This window comes from Pleuronectes platessa, chromosome 3 (assembly GCF_947347685.1).
Source record: "Pleuronectes platessa chromosome 3, fPlePla1.1, whole genome shotgun sequence".
Taxonomy (NCBI): domain Eukaryota; kingdom Metazoa; phylum Chordata; class Actinopteri; order Pleuronectiformes; family Pleuronectidae; genus Pleuronectes; species Pleuronectes platessa.
The window spans coordinates 15,977,370-15,997,489 of NC_070628.1; the positions used below are offsets into that span (position 1 = coordinate 15,977,370).

General features: G+C 43.8%; 1 protein-coding gene across 12 annotated transcripts in view; it reads right to left on the reverse strand.

Annotated features, from left to right (window-relative positions):
• Positions 1-20,120, reverse strand: part of LOC128437050 (nuclear factor 1 X-type) — a 108,699-nt gene that overhangs the window by 50,708 nt on the left and 37,871 nt on the right. For 11 of the 12 annotated variants that reach the window (XM_053419046.1, XM_053419047.1, XM_053419039.1 and 8 more), the window contains one exon: positions 16,125-16,656. In XM_053419046.1, coding sequence (XP_053275021.1) covers positions 16,125-16,656 — 532 coding nt within the window. Of the gene's footprint in view, positions 1-16,124; positions 16,657-17,451; positions 18,385-20,120 lie in introns of all 12 variants that reach the window. The other variant, XM_053419044.1, reaches the window with a different exon arrangement.

Sequence of the window (20,120 nt, forward strand, 5' to 3'; positions counted from 1 at the left end):
ACAAGTAAATCATGAGGACTCATATATGAACACTAAAAAGAGCCACACAGATAATCCTGTCTTCTCCCTTAGCTCGCCTACGGCGCAGCCCATCCTCCATCCGGTTGAACCTGTCTGAGTCTGAACGTCTGTATCGCAGCGTCTCAGCTCGACTTAATCAATTGCAAATGTTCGGAATGATTCTCATTCGACTTGGCACAAAAACTGAGGACAAACGGACGGGATTCTTGGCCCTCGGATGAGCACTTTATCTGTCGCTGTCTTTTCATCACTTGTACGAAATAAATTCTTCAAAGGTGATCTCCCCTCTAAATCTTTGCTGCATTTATTTTTAGCCGACGGCGGATATAACCTAAGTCCTTGACAAAATATCAAATGCTGGTTGAGCATGTGTGTGCACGACGTATGAGTCACAGGATCAGTTTATGTGTGAGTGTGTTTTAACATGTTTGTCCAACCTGCGGTGAATGAGTCATTCACTCTGTGTGCAAATGCACATGCACGTGTCTATATGTGTGTGTGTGTTTTTTGTGTGTGTGTGTCACAGCTGTAATAACTTACAGTTCCCTGCATTTCAGCTATGCTGTCATGGTCGATTATGATATTCCCTCCACACACACAGACTAATGAAAATATTTCTGAAGAACACTCGTTTGTGAACAAAATATCCCAGTCGAGTAATCATAGAAATGTACCCACACTTGGTCTCTGATCACTGAAGGTCTGTACCGTCAACTACACTTACAAAAAATAACATCTTCTGCAGGTGCTGACAGCTTGGATGTTTCTACAAGTGTCTGTATCAGTGGCCTGTGCAGGAATATGCCATCTCAGTGGGTGCTGGGCAGTTTGTGTGACTCCACTGTATACAGTGTATGCTCATGCACATATATGACTGCATGCTTGTGTGTCTTTGTGTGTACATAAAGCAGCCCTTGACAGCCATTGGGGGCGGTGGTGGTGGGGCCGGTGTGTTTGGCTTGGCAACGATTCAGCATTCCACATTCCTCTGTGATATTCAGTACTGTGACCTCAGGAAACCCGCCCTGCAGAGAAGCTCTCTCTCTCTCCCTCTCTCCCTCTCTCTCTTTCTCTCTTACGTTCCTCTTCTCCTCCTGCTCTCTCTTTCTCTCTCTCTGCCATTTCTGTTTCCTTCTCTCTTGCCACCTCCCCACTTCTCTCCCCGTCTCTTTCTTTCACTCCCTCCCTTCCTTTCTATTTTTTCTCTCCGCCCTCTTTTCATAACTGAACTTTGGAAGTCATCTGTCACCCCCCTCCCCAACTATATTTTCTCTCCTTCCTTCTCTCTGAAAGTTTCTTCTCAACGCTCCCCCCTTTTTTCCCTGACAGAGGTCCCCTAATGAGGCACCTTTTTCAAGCACACATCTCGCTGCTGTAACTGAGAATTCACAACATTTCATGCTGTCTGTGTCGCTGAGTGTATAACTCAGATGCATATTTTTCCTTTATTAGGAGCTGCTCCTGCATACACAGTACAGGAAGTGTGTACTGAGATAATTGGTTACTGTACTGATCTCTGCCCCTGCAACAAACTTTCTATATCTTGTTATTAGTCATATGACTCCTCCTATGACCCCTCCCCTTTCTCTGAGGCCATGCCCACATACCCAGAGAGACATTTCACCTGAGATGACCCTACGCCCAGGGCAAGGCGGTTCCTCCTCCCTCCCTCTTTCCTACCCTTCTCAACTTAGGCTGTAAACTACAACACATACTTAAACCACATGGCCGCCACACCTGCCACTAAGAGGCAGAAGGCTACAAAAAAGACAAAGACATGGAGAGTAGGAGACTAGTGGAGAAGAGCTGGTGATTGTCAAATCGTATACTGCCGATTAAGTACGAAAAGGAAAGCTATCGATGGGTATTGGGGCCACAGAAACCTGTCACTGCATGGAGAAAAGAATAGTGATCAAATACATTTTAAAGCTGTAGGTTTATATAACCTCAGACCTTAAAGGACAAAAAGACAGCCTAACAAAAGCCTTTATGAAGTAAACTTAAATAAATGTCGAAGTCATCAAACCTCTAACGCCCAACCCCCTCCTAAATGAGGCCTCCCCCATGTTATACTGTAGCTATCTACTGTGTGCAGTTATGTGTGCCTGACCCACATACAGTAGAGCGGAGAAGAGCAGGGGTGAACTGAGGTAAAGGGTGGAGCAGCCAGTCAGACCTCTTATCTCCCAGTCACTGTGACACTTTCATTTATCTTAAGTGTACCTGTACATGGCCTGAGTGAGAGGCAGCCACCACACTAAACTGCTGAAGTCATAAAAATAAACGAAGTATAGAAAAAAAAACTGAGAAGAGAGAAAAATAATCATATGGACTTAAATAAAATGATATAGGACATGTTTGTCTGTGTGTGTGTGTGTGTGTGTGTGTGTGTGTGTGTGTGTGTGTGTGTGTGTGTGTGTGTGTGTGTGTGTGTGTGTGTGTGTGTGTGTGTGTGTGAATATAGTTATCGGACATGAGGACAGCATGCTGCAGAAATTAAAGCTATCTTATATGAAAACAGCCATACAGTGTATGCTTAGTCCATTATGACAAACAAACAGTTCAAAATGCATCCGTGGGGTGAGATCAAACTTGTGAAGCTACATATGTTCATGTGTGTAATGTATTGTGTTGCTATACCTTTATACACTGAATTATGTGCAATAATATGTTTGAAGCATTTTTTTAAAAGTGACTGAGAACATGTGTACAGGCATATGTGTGTTACGGGGAGGATCTGTGAAAGTGCATATGTGTGTTTATGTGTGTGCAAGACTAAGAGCGAGCGCATTTGTGCGTGTGTTTCGGATTAAGAGCTTCACCCCTGGACCTCGAAATTAGATAGGGGATTAACAGGACACATCCGCCACCTGGCATTTTAAGCCCCGCAATTACAACAACAACTTTTAATCAACAACAGCCACACATGCTTCACATACAGTCAGAACTCATCCATCTTCTTCCTCATCTTCCTCTCTCTTAGGCGGGCACGGGGCTGACCTTACTGTAACACCGGGCTACATGGAGGGCAGCTGTATGCTAGTTAGCCTAGATTGGGACTTGTTAGCACTGTGCACTATAGGCGGGGATTTAGCATCCAGACTGACTTTTACTTGGCACGAGGCAGGCAGATAGGATGTGAAGCAGTTGGTGCTAGAAAATAAGGTTGCATCCCATTAGCACCTGTGCAAGACATTTACCATAGGAGTTAATCATAATGTGATTATTGATGCCCTGTCAAAATTCTCTACTGTAGTTAACATGCTCAGGGGGTCCAAAGGTTAGGTCTGGTTACAGAGTCGCACCTCTGGTGCTGGTGGGGATACTTTGTCTTGTTCAAAGCCAGGTAATCAGATGAGGAACATGCCAACCACCAGAGCTGCAGCCTGACTCACTAAGTCACCCTGTTGTTATTTAAACGAGCCAATGTAACTGAAAGGTGGGAGTGAAAATGTTGAGTAACTAACGTAAGTAGTAATTAACGCTAGGGTTGGTTAGGCTTTCTATGACACATTTAAGCTTGTTTCTTGAAATATGTCCCGATAACCATCAGTAAATAAAGTTGCCGAAAAGTCGAAAATAAAATCCTCCACAAACTAAAGATACATACACCGCTGATTCAGAGACGATAGCCAGAATTCAAGAGCCGACTGACAAAAAAGTTGGCTTCTAGCAGTTGTCAGGTAGTGCCCGTTCATGTGTTTTGCGGGCGTAGCTTGACAAGAGGGCCAATGAGAAGGGCTGGGATATATCGATTGCATTTTTTCAAAGTGCAGCCTGCTCTTGCAAGATTGTCAAGGCTTACCAAGCCTAGCTTTAAGTTTTGAAAGGGACAAAAATATATTTTTAAACCGACAAAAAGGAAATAAAGCTGAAAAACATTTTAACGTAATAATCTCACTTTGCTAAAAGAGTGTGTAGGAAACTTTACACATATCTACTGTATATCCTCATTGAGGGCTGGGGGGTATTCAGTCCTTACAAATACATCAAGCCAAAAGAAATAAAAAGCATCAAGGGCAACCAAACCCTTGACGATTCTGCTCTATTTCATGTCCAGCACACAGTGGGGAGGAAGACACTGCAGGCTAGCAACCAAACTAAACACAAACAGCAGCCAGACACCATGAAAGGAAAAAAAAATTATGTTCTTTTACATGCACACCTCTAGTTAAACACACTGGTACGCATACACAAAAGTCCTGTGTTCAAGAAGCAGTTTAGACCACAAAGTGAGTGAATGGAAAGAAATAATTAGCCTGTATACCAGGAGCCACTGCCAACGACCCAATAACCAAGACTCATGTACAGTATAAAGCAAAATACACTTTCCAAACCTCATTACACATAATGAAAACTGTATGCTTGATTCTGAGAAAACTGTGATTAAACTATTTTAAACTCACGTATAGAGAAAGCCAACAAAAAAAACCCTGATCAAATGAAAACAAAGGAGGGAACAGAGAGAAAGGGAGCACAGCTCTCCATGTTTTCTTTAATAAAAAAAAGCTGAATTCCCATCCAACATCTCAGATAGCAATTTTCCACAAATTAGGACCAGATTTTTTTAATTGACCATCACATTGTTTTTAAAGAAAAAGTGCCACCTTGCTTTACCACTACTCTCTGAGAGGGCGACAGTGAAAAAAAGGAGAAACAGAAAAAAGAGGGAGAGAGGGGCTGACAGAAACAGAATATGAGAGAGAGATGGAAACAGAGACAGAGAGAATAGGAGAGAGGAGGGTAATTGCAGGAAAGGGGGCTCATTAGTCCGTCACTATCCTCAATCTAACCCCCAATTTCAGGTCAGGAGGAACAGAGAGAGGGACTGGAGCAAAAAAATAAAAAAGAAGAGACAAACAAGCATGGAGCAGCTTAATAATCCTCCATCTCTTATTCACACAGTAGTTTCAAACTTTTCTCCCTGTGTACAACTTTCTACATCTGGCCTCTTTACACTGGCTGGCAGCACTCAGCATGCACACTGCCTCCAGCACAGTCATGGATCACACACCATATCTCCTTACACACCTCGCATGACGAATCCACGGTTTACCTGCCATTGGCTGAACTGGCTTACAGGAGAGAGGAAGAAACACAGACTTTGTCCTCACAAAGAGGGAGAAAAAAAAAACACAGAGGCAAATGAGTGGTTTTAAAAATGGCAGAGATTGAACTACAAGGACACTCGCAATACTAAATTCTGATTAAACTGTCCATAAATCCCTTCACAAACTACCTCGTCCATCTGAACCCAGGCTCAGGCGTATTGAATACTGCTACTTTAACCAAGTGGAAACCTACTGTAGCAGTGATTGGCCCATGACCAATTACGGATACTGACTCATAGCTTAAGAAAGCAGGGTGATGAGATATCCATTCCTTCCCTGCAGAGTGAATGTGTTGCCCAACCCACCCTCTGTGCAGTTACAATCTGGAATGCACTGAACGGGGAGCAGCAGACTTTTAGTCAGGCTACACTACAGCGTCAAGTCTCTGTCGGAGGGAGGAAGACGGCTGCCTAAACTGCACTTCTGTACTGATAATAAGAAAAACTGAATCACAGGCCTTTTAAGAATTTCTCTCACAATGTCAATCACCATTTGATAACTTGCTGTATTTACTTTTCATAGCAATATAATAACAATGGCAGTCTGCTACAGTATCTATCTATGACCATAATGACAACTCTATTGATGTTCAACCCCAAATTATGTGCCAAAGAGTATCAAAAACACTTGATATTGCCAAGTATGGTCAGTTAAATCGTCAAATATCAGGGCAGGAGAAAATTGAAACAACAAAGAATAAAGATGCTCAAAGTCACTAGAACCCAGCAAGCTCCACTCTCCTGGGTTCTCTGTGCCACAGCAGGGAAAGCCCAATGAGTGCCACATGGTTACCACTACCAGCCGAACCAGGGGCTAGCCATGTTTCCGTTTTATGTGTGCGAGTGGAGAAAGGTGGATGGATGAACTACATGTTAAACCATTACCTTAAAGTGTTGCAGGTTTTCTACAGTATCCAGAGGAGGTGAAGATAGTGTATTTTCTATTTAGGATACAATCGGTATCACACAAAAATAATCATCACAGCATGTATGAGGAGTCTGTGTGTCACCTGCTTGTTTCATTTCCAAATAAACGGGTTGAGGCAGTTGACCATACATTCACTTTCACACAGGAAACCATACACTCTCACACTCGGCTATGCAGAGAAAAAAAAAGGGAATCTATAGAAAAATACAGTTAAACAATCCAAATCTTGTGAATGAATTTCATCTTGCGTTCACAGCCTCGGCTCTCTGATGGTTTCCACTTTCACTCACAAAACCATATTGCCTCAACAGATGCACAGTGCTGTGCACATCATAATCATGCATTTAAATATCTTAACCGTTACAGTAAGAAACATTGAGCCAAATATGTGCAGCTGAATATTTACACAGGAGAAAGGCATTGTTAAAAAAAAAAGAACGTATATGCTCATACATTATACATCGAAAATGCATCTCTATGCTCTCTTTCTCCCTCTCATTCTCCTGTCTCTCTCTCTCTCTCTCTCTCTCTCTCATGTGGGAGGCAGCACTGGGCACCAAGCCATGCCACATCAATATGCGTACTGGTGAAGCGCTTCCCCTGCTTCTCCCCCGTGCTGTAGTTGCCGAGGCCTGCAGCAGTGGAAGTGGTGGCTAATGTCACCAGATACGGCGGGTCATGTTAGCTGGTAGTTAGTTAACGGAGGTTAGCGGGCTACCACTCCCGTCGCTGCTGTGACACGCCAGAGCAAGGCCGGCCTCGTCGTGGCAACCTGCAGCTGCGACAGCCCGCCGACGTCGCCAGGCAGTGCCACCCCGGAGCCACCTTGGATTCTACCCAGGCAAGGTTCCCTGGGAGCCTTGGTTGCCATGGTTCCAGCCGAATTTGGGTCCAATAAACGTGAAGCGAACAGGCGGCGGGTAGAGGGGGGGGACTTTGGGGTGGCAAGACAGAGGCTCGAGAGAGAAAAAAAGGGGGGTTTCCGAGCGCTATTGTAATCTTAAAATCAATCCTGTTGTTTTAGAGGAGTCAAATTAAAAATGTATGCTTAGATAAAGATATTACAATAGAAGGAAATTAAAAATGAAAAATGAAGAGTGTACTTGCTGAATGCAGCTGACACCTGCACAAAGGGCTTTTTAAAAGAGGCTCATGAGAAAATGTATAAAAAGGTCAATGTAACTCTGAAATTGTAACTGAAAAGTGTTGAGTTTGTTTGACTAATGAGTCGTGTTAAAGCAACAGTCTGATGAACAGCTTACAGTGCAAGGCCACGTCGACAAACAAGGTCTGCTTTCAAACAATTAGTAGCCAGTTAAAATGGGCTGAGAATTGTTAACGTTCACGATCGAGTTACATTATATAAGCTAATTTAAAGCATTTGAAAGGTGGCCTTTGGCTTCTCTGTCAGTCATAATCCACTAAGTGGTTGGAGGTGACTTCATCCTGATCTCTATATTCATAAAATCATCTCCTCTTAATTAAAAAGTTTGCATGATGGAAATGCACAAAATAACTTTTTAGCACTTAGACCACACTTGGCTCCCTCCGTTGACGGGCTGACAGGCTGAATTATGAAGCAGCTGATGGAGTAAGCAGTGCACACTACCGTGCTGTGGCCAGTTCACCACAGTGTCCCTGAGACCCCAAGTTTCTGCTCCTTCCAAACTGTAAGTCGTATTAAATTAAAGACCCACTGTTTGGCTCTTAAGAATGTAAATAATGCAAAATACAGCACAACATGGTCTGCAAACTGAAACATATGCACATATTCACTCTAATATACAAGCGCACAACTGCTCATACAGGCACATAAGCCTTGCCAAAAAGCGCACTACCCCCTACGCCGCTTTGTACTGAACACAAAAACACATACCGTCATCGGCCTATCTCGCAACATTAACCCCAAAAAACGCAATCCTTCCCTGAATCCGCGCCGGTGATAAATACAAACAAAAACACACTATCTCTACCCCCACCTTACCCCACTCGTTAAGACTGTGTCCACCTCCCACCTGCTTAGCACCCCCTCAAAACCATTCCACTCCAAACTCATCCTGTTATCTAAACGAGCGCCGTCCTCTCGTCAGCGTCAGCGGGTTCCTTTCTCTGTCTCCTCAGAGAAAAGAGAGACTCTCCTGTTCACAGATGAATGGAGTCTTTTGATAAAGCGCCGAGCCTTGTTTACTGCCACTCCATTTATTTACCGGCCTGTTTTTCAAGTCGTCATTGAGGGACACTCACAAACACCCCCTCCCACCCCCCAACTCACCCACCTACCCCCATCTCATCCTCTACTTAACTACACCCCCCCCGTCCGTTAAAGACACATATACACATATACACACTATCCCCCTCTCAATCCCATGTCGTTCCCTATCCCGTTTCATCCTGCTTTCTTCTCTCCGTCTAGTGTCCTAGATCTGTGTCCAAACTGATTTGAAGCTTACTCGCTTACACAGACGCATGCCAAATTTGATTCTCTGCATTCTGTTGTGCTTCTCAGCGAGCTCCCTCATTCCCCCCCACCACCAGCCCCCCCATCCCGCTTTCTGAATTCTCTGAACTGCTCTTCTTCTCATGGTGTAACAAACCCCAAACAATGCCCTTGTGAAGGTTGTCTCTCAAGGAGGACGACTGGCCGGCTGCGACACTGGGAAGACATTTTAACTGAAGCATGGACATTCATGACCTGGTCAAGTCCACCGTGTTCCCATGTATGCTACTAAAATGAATCTAAATTTATCAACTTAACGCAAAAACTGAAATGCAAAGATATCGTTAAAAAGACCGAATGTCAGTCTTTGTAAAGATTTATCAACCGAATGGTTAGTGGCGAAGCGTCTTTGCATTCTTAATGAAAAAAAAAAAAAAACTCACAGTCAATTCTAACAGCCCGTGATGGCCTGCTTTCATGAAAACCAAGGATAATGGTCCTATTGAGCGCTAAAATGTTTGTGCTTACAAGTTATTATACATTTTTCTGTAGCTGCAAACAGGAGTCCGGGGTGCTAATGAGGCTAGGGGAGGGTATTCATTTGAACCCTAAAGAGGAATAAAAGAAAAGGGGAACAAGTGAAAGGAAGAAAAGAAAAGAGAAGAAAGCGAGGATCAGAGGGAGGAGGTTGGCAGGAGCTGTGTATGAAAATTTGGCGTCTTCCATACAGAGAGATAGCATCGTGCCAAAATCAGCCACCGACACAACTCCTCTCACACCTCCCCTCACTTTCTGAACATCAGACCCCTTCACTCAGTAAATTCACCCACATAAATGTCTTCTTCCACCAGCATGTGAAAATAAAATTAAACAGTTTTTTTTGTACCTGTTTGTCCCAAATCTGACTTTACGTCACTCTCTTGGCAGCTACAAAAAAGAAACAAAGCCACAAGGAAAACTAACGGAAAAACGGAATTAAAATAAAGAAAAAGAGAAGCAATGATGCTTTGGATTTAAGATGTTGTGACTCTCATTCTTGCATGACTATGGCTGCATGGTGCTGAATAGCACTGTTAGCCAGACTAAGCAGCTGATGCCAGAGCCTCGCTGTGAGTGCAGCCCGGTGAATAAGCCATGCTCCTTGGCTCGCCCTCCTTTCTGGCTGGCGTGCCTGATAGTGAGCATTGGCCACTGCACTCTTTTTCTTGCTCCTTCTTCTCCTCCTCCTCCTCTCTGTCTCTCTGAGGTCGGGAAACCCTCCTGAGTGGGTATATGGTTTTTGGGGACAGACACATTTCATGGTTGGCGCCTCTACAAAAGCCTGAAAAGAGACCCGGCACTGGGAAGACACAGTATTAATACAGACAATACCACCCCCTCGCTGCTTCTGACTCTCTCCTTTCTCAATAACCCCTTTCTTTTATTTTCTTCTTCTTCTTCTTTTTCTCCCCTCATCTTGTTCTCTCGAGGTTTTCTTTCCGAATAAAAAAATGTAAAAAAGCCAACTCAGCTCAAGTAAAGAATAAAGTTTTTATCACTGCGTGCTTGGCTTAGCCCACACCCATTTTTATATGACAATCGTTAGTGTGTTTTAATGTGTAATTAAATCTCAACAGTAGGCATTATACTGAGTTCAGCGGTGTGTGAAAACGCCCTTTTTTCCTTCAAACTAAATGGAAAAAACACTAAGCAAATCTGTAAATACCTTCCTGTAAAGCTCAATAATTAGACAGAATAGTCACATATAAATATATATGTATGTTTAAAAATATGATATAAATTATTAAATTATTTTATTAATATATTAATTTGCTATAATTTTAAGTGTATACTTTTTTATATAATAATATATATTATGATTTCCTTAAATCACTTTGAAAAATTGTAATCTTACAGTGATTGATAAAACCATAATTTTTATGGAAATTAAAATTACTACACAAAGGAAGTTGTCATTCAAAATAATACATTCTGTATCAAAGTGGAATACCAAAAGAAAAAAATAACATGCAATCGCTAATTTAACAATGAGATTTCTGTGTTCCATAAAAAAAAAAAAATACAAAGCTGCTTTTCTATCAGCTGTGTCTTTACAATTGAGAGCTTCACCTGAGGGGAAACAGAACAAATCTGATGGCTGAGTTCATTCAAAAAAAAAGAAAAGAGAAGACAAAGAGTATGAGAAAAAACTGATAATTGAGCCAAATAACACAAACTGCCTCATTTTGTCTGTTCCGCGACAATAAGGGTCTCTCGATTTCACTGGAATAATTTATCTACCACACTGAAACTCTCCACACAAAAGGGAACAGATGCGGGACGACCAGAAATGTTCAGGGGGTTTTCACTTTCTCCCCAGTCAGTCGCAGCCAGAAAAACTGAGGCTTATGATCGCTGTGTGAAAACCAGAAAAGCAGGAGGTGTTTCTAGGACAAAGGCATCGCATCACGAATAAGGCCAGATTTCACTGGTCATTTTGAGGAAAGACCAAACAACAACATTGTCTTTGACTTGCCTTGCTCTTTTTTTTTTCAATCTTCCCTCAAGTCTGTTTGTGTCATCATGGTCTCCTGAGATAAATGCAGACCCTGCGGTTTTGGATCAATCTACGTAAGTCTGTGACATCCTAATGTTTGCCTTATGTTTTTGTTTGTGTTTGTGCGTGTGCGTGCGTGCAAGTGTGTGTGTTTTGGAGCAAATGAGCACACAACAGGGCTTTGGCTAGCCCGATACCATTAGCAATCCAAATACACAGACCTTTTTCCGAAGCCAAGAATAGTGTGAGAAGACACCCGCTTGCTCTGCCTCTCTAATGTGATGGGGCTCTCCCTCTATCTTAACCCGTCAGATTTGATACTTAGCCACCTCAGTGTGCCCCTGACACCAGACAGACAGACAGAGGAAGATGCGGACACAGCTAAACGAGAGCCTTCAGCGAACATGTACTGATGCCAAAACCGCTCTGCATGTCGAGAGCTTTTCTTAGCCATTGTGGGCCCTGTTCCCACCGCACACGATAAAAAAAAAAAACACACAGACCTGACTGACCCCCTCCTCAGAGTCGAGATTTCATTTAATCAAAACTCAATGCTCACTTCACCGCTGAGGGTCATCCTATAAGCTGTGCGCGCACACAGACACAAACAAAAACACTTACAAGGACAGTCCACCCGGCCCTTGTGATGTCATGGGAGCCTGAGAAGGGATCCAGGAAGTAATTAACAACAGATTATTTTCACAGGAAAACAAAAAAAGTGCTGAGCCACGGAGCAGTGGGAACCTGTGGAATCCATCAGTACCCTGTCAACTTTTAATACGTTGCAAGCCATTCATCATGTCAGCCATGGCTGTCGGGATGGATCTCCTTTTCTCTGTTGCACTATTTCTATTCTTTCTCCCACATTTCAGCTCTTTTTTCCCTCATCAATCCAGGATACTCAGGGAATTTTCCATAGCGATGAACACAAGTGGGATTTTTATTTGTGAATCCTTCCCGTGGTCATTGACTTAGCTGGTGGGGAGTGGGGGGGCTGGCCGCAGCACACTAGGGTTTCTCTGGGCTTTCTCACAGCGTCGTCCAAGACATGACTACTGCTACAGCGAGAGGGAGGCGGGATCTGGCAGAGCAGAGCGTGGTGTGTGGAGCGGTCATGGCAGAAATGGCACGGCGAGCACATTTCACACCTCCCTCGGAGTGACTGCAAATTTCCTGTACTGCACTTTTGATTGGAAACACATTTAAAAGGTCTTTTCATGATCGCACTTACAGCTTACAGAAGAGAGAAGAGAGAGAGAGAGAAAATAAAAGCAGTAAGAATGAGGTCCAAAGTCTCACTAAGTGCAGTGAGCTAACTTTGGACCTGACAAATGAGGGTTTTATTTTTTTGAAACCTTGTATTTTTCCAACCTTAAATAAATCAGAAATGTGATGAGTTTAAGCTCAAACAGCACAAAGGTTATAAATCAAATAGTCCACTGAACACTATGAGAAGCACCTAATTATTTCTCCTCAGATGGTGTATATGTGGACCCAACAAAGTGGTAGTCAGACTTACAGTGACAACTATATCTAAACTTGGCTGTGGAATAAGTCTATTAGAATAAACTCCATTCGTTGGTTATTAAAGGCGCTTTGCCAGTTTGTGGTTCTCTGGCAGACCTTTGGCACTTCAGGGCCAAAAGATCACTATCTCCAATATAATACCAGCCATTCACTCTTAATAAAACACTAAAAATAATGCACTAGCCAGTGTTCAACAGCTCATCTCCTCTCCTTTATTCTTTGCCAGTATTTCAGTGACAAGAGTCCCAGATACATTTGCCTTGTCTGTTTTGTTGCTATTTATCTAAGGTGCCTGAGAAACAGGGAGGTTGTGTGTAGTAGCAGCATGGTTTGCTCTGCTTCAGCTACGGTGTGCGTTATGCCCCGTAACAGAGATGATCTCAAAGGCTGGCTGGCTGCAGAACAGCCTGAGAAAGCCTGACGGCAAGCCCAGAGATTCCCCATGGCAGCTTTTGCCACTCTGTCATAAACAAAACACAAGACGTCTTTCTCTTCTTCCCACACCAACGGGGCCCGGGCGCTGCCAAACAGTACAATCACTATCGCAGCCTCTCCTCCGTTCCAACACACTCTCCCTCTCTCTGTGTCTCCTACAATATAAACAAAAGAGATCAGCGGAGGCTTTACCTCTGTGAGAGTAACAATGAGGGCGATGTTTAAGGAGACAAAACAAAAGTGTGCTCAGGATCAAAGAGGAGTGAGGAAGACAGAGATGCTAAAGACTGACAAAATGCAAACCAAACAAAAACAAACAATGAGCGCATCTTGTCATTCATTACGTGACTGAAAAAATACACAACCACACAATCTTTGTAACAGCATCTGTTTGCTCACATAAATCCATTGGTAAATTAAAAGTAAGTGAGAGCCAAGAGAGGTCACAGAGGTGACCCTCAGAGGTTTGCAGACAGTGGTTTGCCCCCCGTTATTCCCGCTCGGCCCCAGCCAGGGCTTAAACTGAGCATTGGCTCGTTGCAGGCAGATAGAGGTACAGAGGCGCTCTGTATTAGCCAGTTAAGATAAGAGAGTGAGTCCACATTGTGAATAGCGGCACTGGGAAGCCCCTCCAAGCAGCTGTGTGTTTCACTAAAGTGCTGTGAAGTAAATAACTGAGCATAACAACAATCCAACAACTGGACTGCTAACGACGTCAGTGTGAGGAAGAAAAAATATTCATGACACATCTTATTGAGATTAAATGTTAGAAACTAATTTTGCCCCATTTCAACATCCTCCCTCAATTGCATAAATGAAATTGTCAGACATAATAATCTCTTTCAATCACCACCAGCATTTTTTTGAGAACCTTTAAATTACTTATATGATATCACAAATAAATATTTAATGCTGATTTTGTTCATGGACCATTGTGCCCTCATATTGTGAAAATATGGAAATTAGGTAATTGTTTTAATTACATAAATTAAAACTACTAATTTATAATTTATTATAAAACAAAAGTGAAAAGGTAAGGTAAGATCTTACCAACATTATTCTTTCATTCACATATGAATTGCTCACATCTCCTGAAGTAAGAAAACTAAGAAACTATAATTTTGTAGAGCATCATGTACAAATATTATGTGCTAAATGTTAAAAGTGATTAAATCGCTGAACAGAACTCACTGACCCAGATTCTTCTTTTTCTGCAGCACAGTCTCAGTTTTAATCAATTCCAAGTCATTGAACTGATAAAATCAATTATATTTGGGAAACAAATTTACAGAAAAAAAATCACAACTCAAACAGTCAAACAGATTATCTCAGTCGACGTCAGGAGAGCCTGCTACCTCGGCCTTGTCACTGCCACAGACACAGACAGACCGAGCCACTGCCAGGGTTTGGCTCAGGCCGTGTGAGGTGTTTGGCCGGGACCGAGACTTTGAGAGCGCGTGTTTGTGTGTGTGTGTGTGTGTGTGTGTGTGTGTGTGTGTGTGTGTGTGTGTGTGTGTGTCAGCAATAGAGAGAATGGCAGAGAGAGAGAGAGAGAGAGAGGTTGAGGCGGTTGTGATAGCATTTGTCTATACTCATGTTAGCGTCTATCATAAGAGTTGTGCCTGAGCAGAGAGTGTGTGTGTATTTGGGCAGAGGCTGAGGTTTGCTGTATATACATATATGTGTGTGTGAAGCTGGTTGAGTCACTGTTTGAAATTTCCAGAAAATTCCAGCTGAGATAATATTAGGTCATGAGCATGTGTTTGTATACGTAGCCAGCGAATGGTGAGGTACTGTGTATTTGCAGGATTTGGCTGTGAAATTTCTTTCATGTGTGTGTGTGTTTGTGTGCGTGTGTTTGCTGTAACAGTTATTTTTTGCAATGCGGGGGGGAAAAACTACTACACAGCCAGTGTTTTGGCGATGTGTGTAGAGTATGCGCACTGGAGGCTACAGCAATGTTTGGCCGGGTGTGAGTGTGTGTATCCATGATGGTGGCTGAGATACAACAATGTTTGGCTGTATCAAACTGTATCTATGATACTGCTTGGCCGAGTGTGTGTGTTGTGTGGGTGTTTGTACGTAATCGTGACTAAAACCATGTTTGGCTCTATGTGTGAAAGTGTGCTACAAAGATGACAGAGTTGTTATTCTTTTTTTTTCTTACCGGATGTGTGCATCTTTATTTAGCTGTGTTTGTATATGTGTGTATGGGTGTGAAGGTGGCTGCAATAGTACTGGCTGTCTGTAAGCACTGGCATTTTGTATGCGAGTGTGTGTTTGGCAGCCAGGTCCGACGGGGTGCTAGTGTTCAGGCAGACGGTGAAGGCGACCGCAGCCTGCGGCCTGAGAGCAGGAGACTCGCGTCTCTGCTGCTTCTCTCTTCAAAACACACACACACACACTCACTCACAAACGCACGCAGACACACAACCTGGGCTTTGGCCAAATGGCGTTCTTTGGCTACAATGGCACACACACTTCAACCGACTCAGTACAATCTTATAAATAGTGACTCTCACCCGTTGCCCAAAAAATACACAATTTGACAGTGGTAATCATCTCATAAAAACACACACACATACAAACACAGGCATGCATATTCCTTCCTATAAAAAGACACAAACTATATGTCCATATGAAGCCACAAATTCCTCACTCAGAAAAATGAATGTGTACTTGCCAGAGCACGCTGGATGAATATCGTTGACAGACACTCACATATTCTTTTTATGTAAAAAATACAAAAACAGGCATAAAGCAAAAATATTTGCTGATTGTTAGGAAATAAAGAGCAAGAGGGGATTTATATACTCGGTTCTCCAAAAAAATTGCATATTATTAAATTAACACTTTTCGAATTTACAATTTGCATTTATCCTTATCAGGTATCTTTGTTATTATTTCAAATATTTACTTAACATATCTTTTTAGAATATATCAGTTTTTATTTATTTTTTCTTTCTGCTATTTCCTCTATCTAATGATGTACCACACAAGCGAGTGTGTAATTGTGTTTCTGTGTGTACATGCGTATGGCTATGTAAATGTGTGTGTAGTAGTGTGTGCATATGTATGGAGTCTATATGTGTTGGCATCCCTCTCTATTAGTGTAAGTTTGGCCACATACCTGGCGTGTGGACGAAGTAGGCCAGGTAGAGGTCGAGCTCCTTGACGGACACTCCGATGTGGTGCGGCTGGACGCACAAGCCAGGGTTGGTGCACTGTGGTGACTTCACCAGCCGTTCCCCGTCCGTGCTCTCCAGGGGGCTGCCCTTGAACAGGATGACCATCACCAGGTCCAGTCGCCACACCTTGTCGGCCTGGCGGAGGCAGTCGATGCGACGGATCTTGCCCTTCTGGTCGGGGTTGGACAGCACGCAGCAGGGGGGCTTTTTCCCCGTGATGGTGAGCACAAAGTCCTCACGGAACTCAGGCCGGATGTCCTTACGGAGCTTGGCCAGCAGGCGCGAGGCCCACTTCTGTTTGATCTCTGGCTTCTCCCCCAGCAGCTCATCCTTCACTGCGCGTTCTTCCTCCTTGGACATGCGCTTCTCATGCTTCTTGAAGTACTTGCGCTTACGGGCCTGCAAGTTGAACCAGGTGTAGGCGAAGGCGCGGACGTGGGGCAGCAGGGCCTCGATGAAGGGGTGGAATTCATCCTGGATGAGGGAGGAAGAAGGTGGGAGGGTGGAGGAGAGAGAGGGTGGGGGGAAGCAGGAGGAGGCATTGGAGAGAGAGGGGGAGAATGGGGGAGAGAAGGATGGGGAGAGAGGGAGTGGGGGTGAGGAAGGGAAGAGAGAAGAGAGGCAGTTAGCACCGGCGCGCAGCATGGAGGAGCAGCGCCTGCTCTGTGTGAGCGGAGGGAGAGAATGAGCGAGGGGTTCAGAGAGAGAGAGAGGGAGAGAGAGAGAGAGAGAGAGAGAGAGAGAGAGGGGCAAAGAGAGAAGAGAGAGAGGGAGAGAGAGAGACAGAGAAAGAGAGACTCTACACCTGACGCGCATCACATTGAACACATTTTACAAAACACATAACACAATGAAAGCCTGAATTAACAGAAGAGGAAAAAATATCTCAAGTACTTACTGTGAGGGTTTTCTTTAAATTATATTACTGTCAAAAATCATGAGCCTGCTAATAAATAAATATAAAAATTTTAAATGTGTCAAGAATGAAAAAATATCTCTGCCTCTACCAATTACAAAACTAAAACAAAAACATTTTTAATTATGGAAAAACCATCAACTAATACAATTTTATATCAACATTTTGTAAAAAGCTAAATACAGATACTAACTATAATTTGAAATTAATAAAATGCTGATATAATCTTAAAACTCAAACTAAAATATCTGAATATTGCAAAAACAAAGCATTACATTGAAAGGCCACAACATTAAACATTTGTGCACGTAGAAAAACACATGTAATTAAAACAAGAATAACATGGTAGTTACCATTTTGCTCTCTCATCATAAATTCACCCGCCGATTGCAAAGAAACTAAAAATGCACCACCAGTTTAGAAAACTGGAGTGTAGTCAAAAGTTGCTGGGGTAATGCAGCGTATTTTAGAAAACAAAAGGCTGAGGAGGGGAAAAAATTAAGCAAAAAGAGAAGCTGAGAAACTGTCCAACAAAAGCAGCAGGGGGGAAAAAGCTGAGAAAGAGGAGGCAGGCCAAGGGGGCGCAGTGTAATACCAGCACAGGAACACAGGAGGTACTGTAGCAGGAGCTGCAGAAGAGGTGCTATTCAAGAGCACAACAGAAGGAGAGTGTAGAAGTTCAGCAATCTCTCTTTCTAAAAGGATTTTTTTTAAAGCGCTGACCGTGCAAAACCAAAATATTGCCGTAACAAAAGGATAAAACTGTCAAAAACTTGAACAAGCCTTTTGGTTTGTTTGCAAAAATATGTAGAAAAAAAAAAGATCTTGATGAAAAATAAAAAATAAAAAAAAGGTTGGCAAAGCAGCGTGAGCTATTGGTTCAGTTCTATAGGATCTGCATAAGACTCACGGACAGGGATAGAGAGAGCTGGAGAAAGGGGGGTGCAGACAGAGGAGAAGAGGAAGAAAAAAAACAAAAAAACAAGAGGACCGAATCAATGTTGGAAGAGTGTGCACGACCGCTGGCAAACCCGAGTGCAGCTTCTTTTTTCCCCCTCTTTCTCTCCAACTCTGTCCCTCTCTTTCTCTCTTCCTCTCCACTTTCCTTCTCTAACCATTGACTGAGTCTGTGCCAACACGCAGAGGGCCCACCTATTTGGCACCGAGTCTCAAACAGCCCAGCCAATACGCACGCTCCCAACACTGAAAGGGAGGGAAGAGAGAGAGCGATGGCAGAGGGAGAAGCAAAGAGGTGGGGGGGGGGTGGTTTGTTGGTTGGTTGGTGGCTGGTAGTGGAGGGGGGGAGAGAGAGAGAGAGAGATGGTGAGAGAGAGAGGAAGAGGCGGGAGGGGGAGAACGGGGTGGGATTGTGTGTGGTGCAGGCAGAAGGCACGTCATTAGCCAAATAGACAAGTTCCAATCTAGTGCAAAGGCAAAGTCCAGAGGATATTAATTTTACATGCATCCAATCCAGACAGCGCCCGCCTCCTAAACCCCCCCCACCCCCACATCGCCTTCGTCACCGGCGTGGTCACAGCGCTACCAACAAACCAGCTCTCCAACTGCAACCCCCCCCCCCCCCCCCCCCCCACAGACACACACACCCTCCCCTACAGAAACACCCCTCTCTCTCTCTTTCTCCCTCTCTCGCTACTCGCGTTACACCACCTTGGCATGGGATGGCATGAGAAAACACAGGCCCAAAATCCCACTAGACCCTGGGACCAGCAGCTGCTCCTGGATTTACCACACAAACAAAGAGAGGAGGGGGGAGAAAATGCCCATTAGCCCCCCTAACAAAAAAATACCATCCAAAAAAATCCTCTCCTGTTTCAAAAATGTACTCTCAAATCCAAACTGGCCCCTTCGTTCGCTCTATTTTTTGTTTTGTTTTGTTTTGACTTCGCTTTAATGGCACCAGCCGCACACACACACAGAAACACATTAAAAGTTTCTGTTACCAAATTAGAGAGCAATCCCGTTTGTGTGTGATTCAGCGGACAATGAAGGCTGCAAAGTGCTGCGGTGGACGGCTTCCTGTAAGACGTCTGTACACGTAAAGCTGTTTACCGAGGCAAGCGGATATCAATCTGTCTAAAACAGACTATTCTGCTTCTCTGTAATTCAGAAAGCTTAGTCTAATGCTCTCAGATTCAGATATGGTAATCATTGTACTAGTGAAAAGAATTATCGTCTCCTCCCGCAGTCACTAAATTGCCCATATATTCCTCTTGTTACATTATGGAAAAGGACACAATGACACGTAATTGGGATTGAACTGCAACAGAACGTGAGCGAGCACCAGGCAGTATAGCTGCCCTGGCAAGCACATTGTCTCGTCCCCATTGGCTGACCTGCATGACCTCGGAGGGACAGGCTGTGCCCAGTGCACCATGGGAGAAATATGTGAGAGACAAAGGCTCCCACTGAGGATCAATTCAATATAATCTGATGTATTTGTTAGTAAAATAATGTCCTTAATGGCCTGAACAACATACATATACATACCCATTAGAAGGGTATTTAAATGCCATGCTTCCTGATTACATAAAAAAGACGACATTTGCTCATTTATGCCGTCCAAGTGAAATAGAAATAAACGACGAGGCTCACAGGAATCACGAAGACATTGTCAAATCTGGAATCTCAGCAATGGGCAGCCACAAAAAGCTAACTTGTCATGTGGCAAAGTTGAGGGCCTGGCCATTTGATTGTGGGATGAAGCCCCCTGCTGTGCAACGGGACAGGCTGTCTGTGAACGCCCTACAAAGGCCAGAGTCCTCTGGTTGGCTTTCAGGACCATCAGATTTAGCCTGGCCTCTTCCCCCTGTCAGCGTCTGACAGTGAGTCCGCAGCCTGGATGACTGGCTGGTCCACTGACTGGCTGGTCCACTGACTGGCTGGCAACCTGGCTGTTAGGTTGGCTGAAAGTGCTGCATGACTGGCAGGGTGAATAACTGGTTGGCTACCTGGGTGGGTAGCTTGCTGGCTAGATGGCTGCCTGGCTGGCCGACTGGCTCAT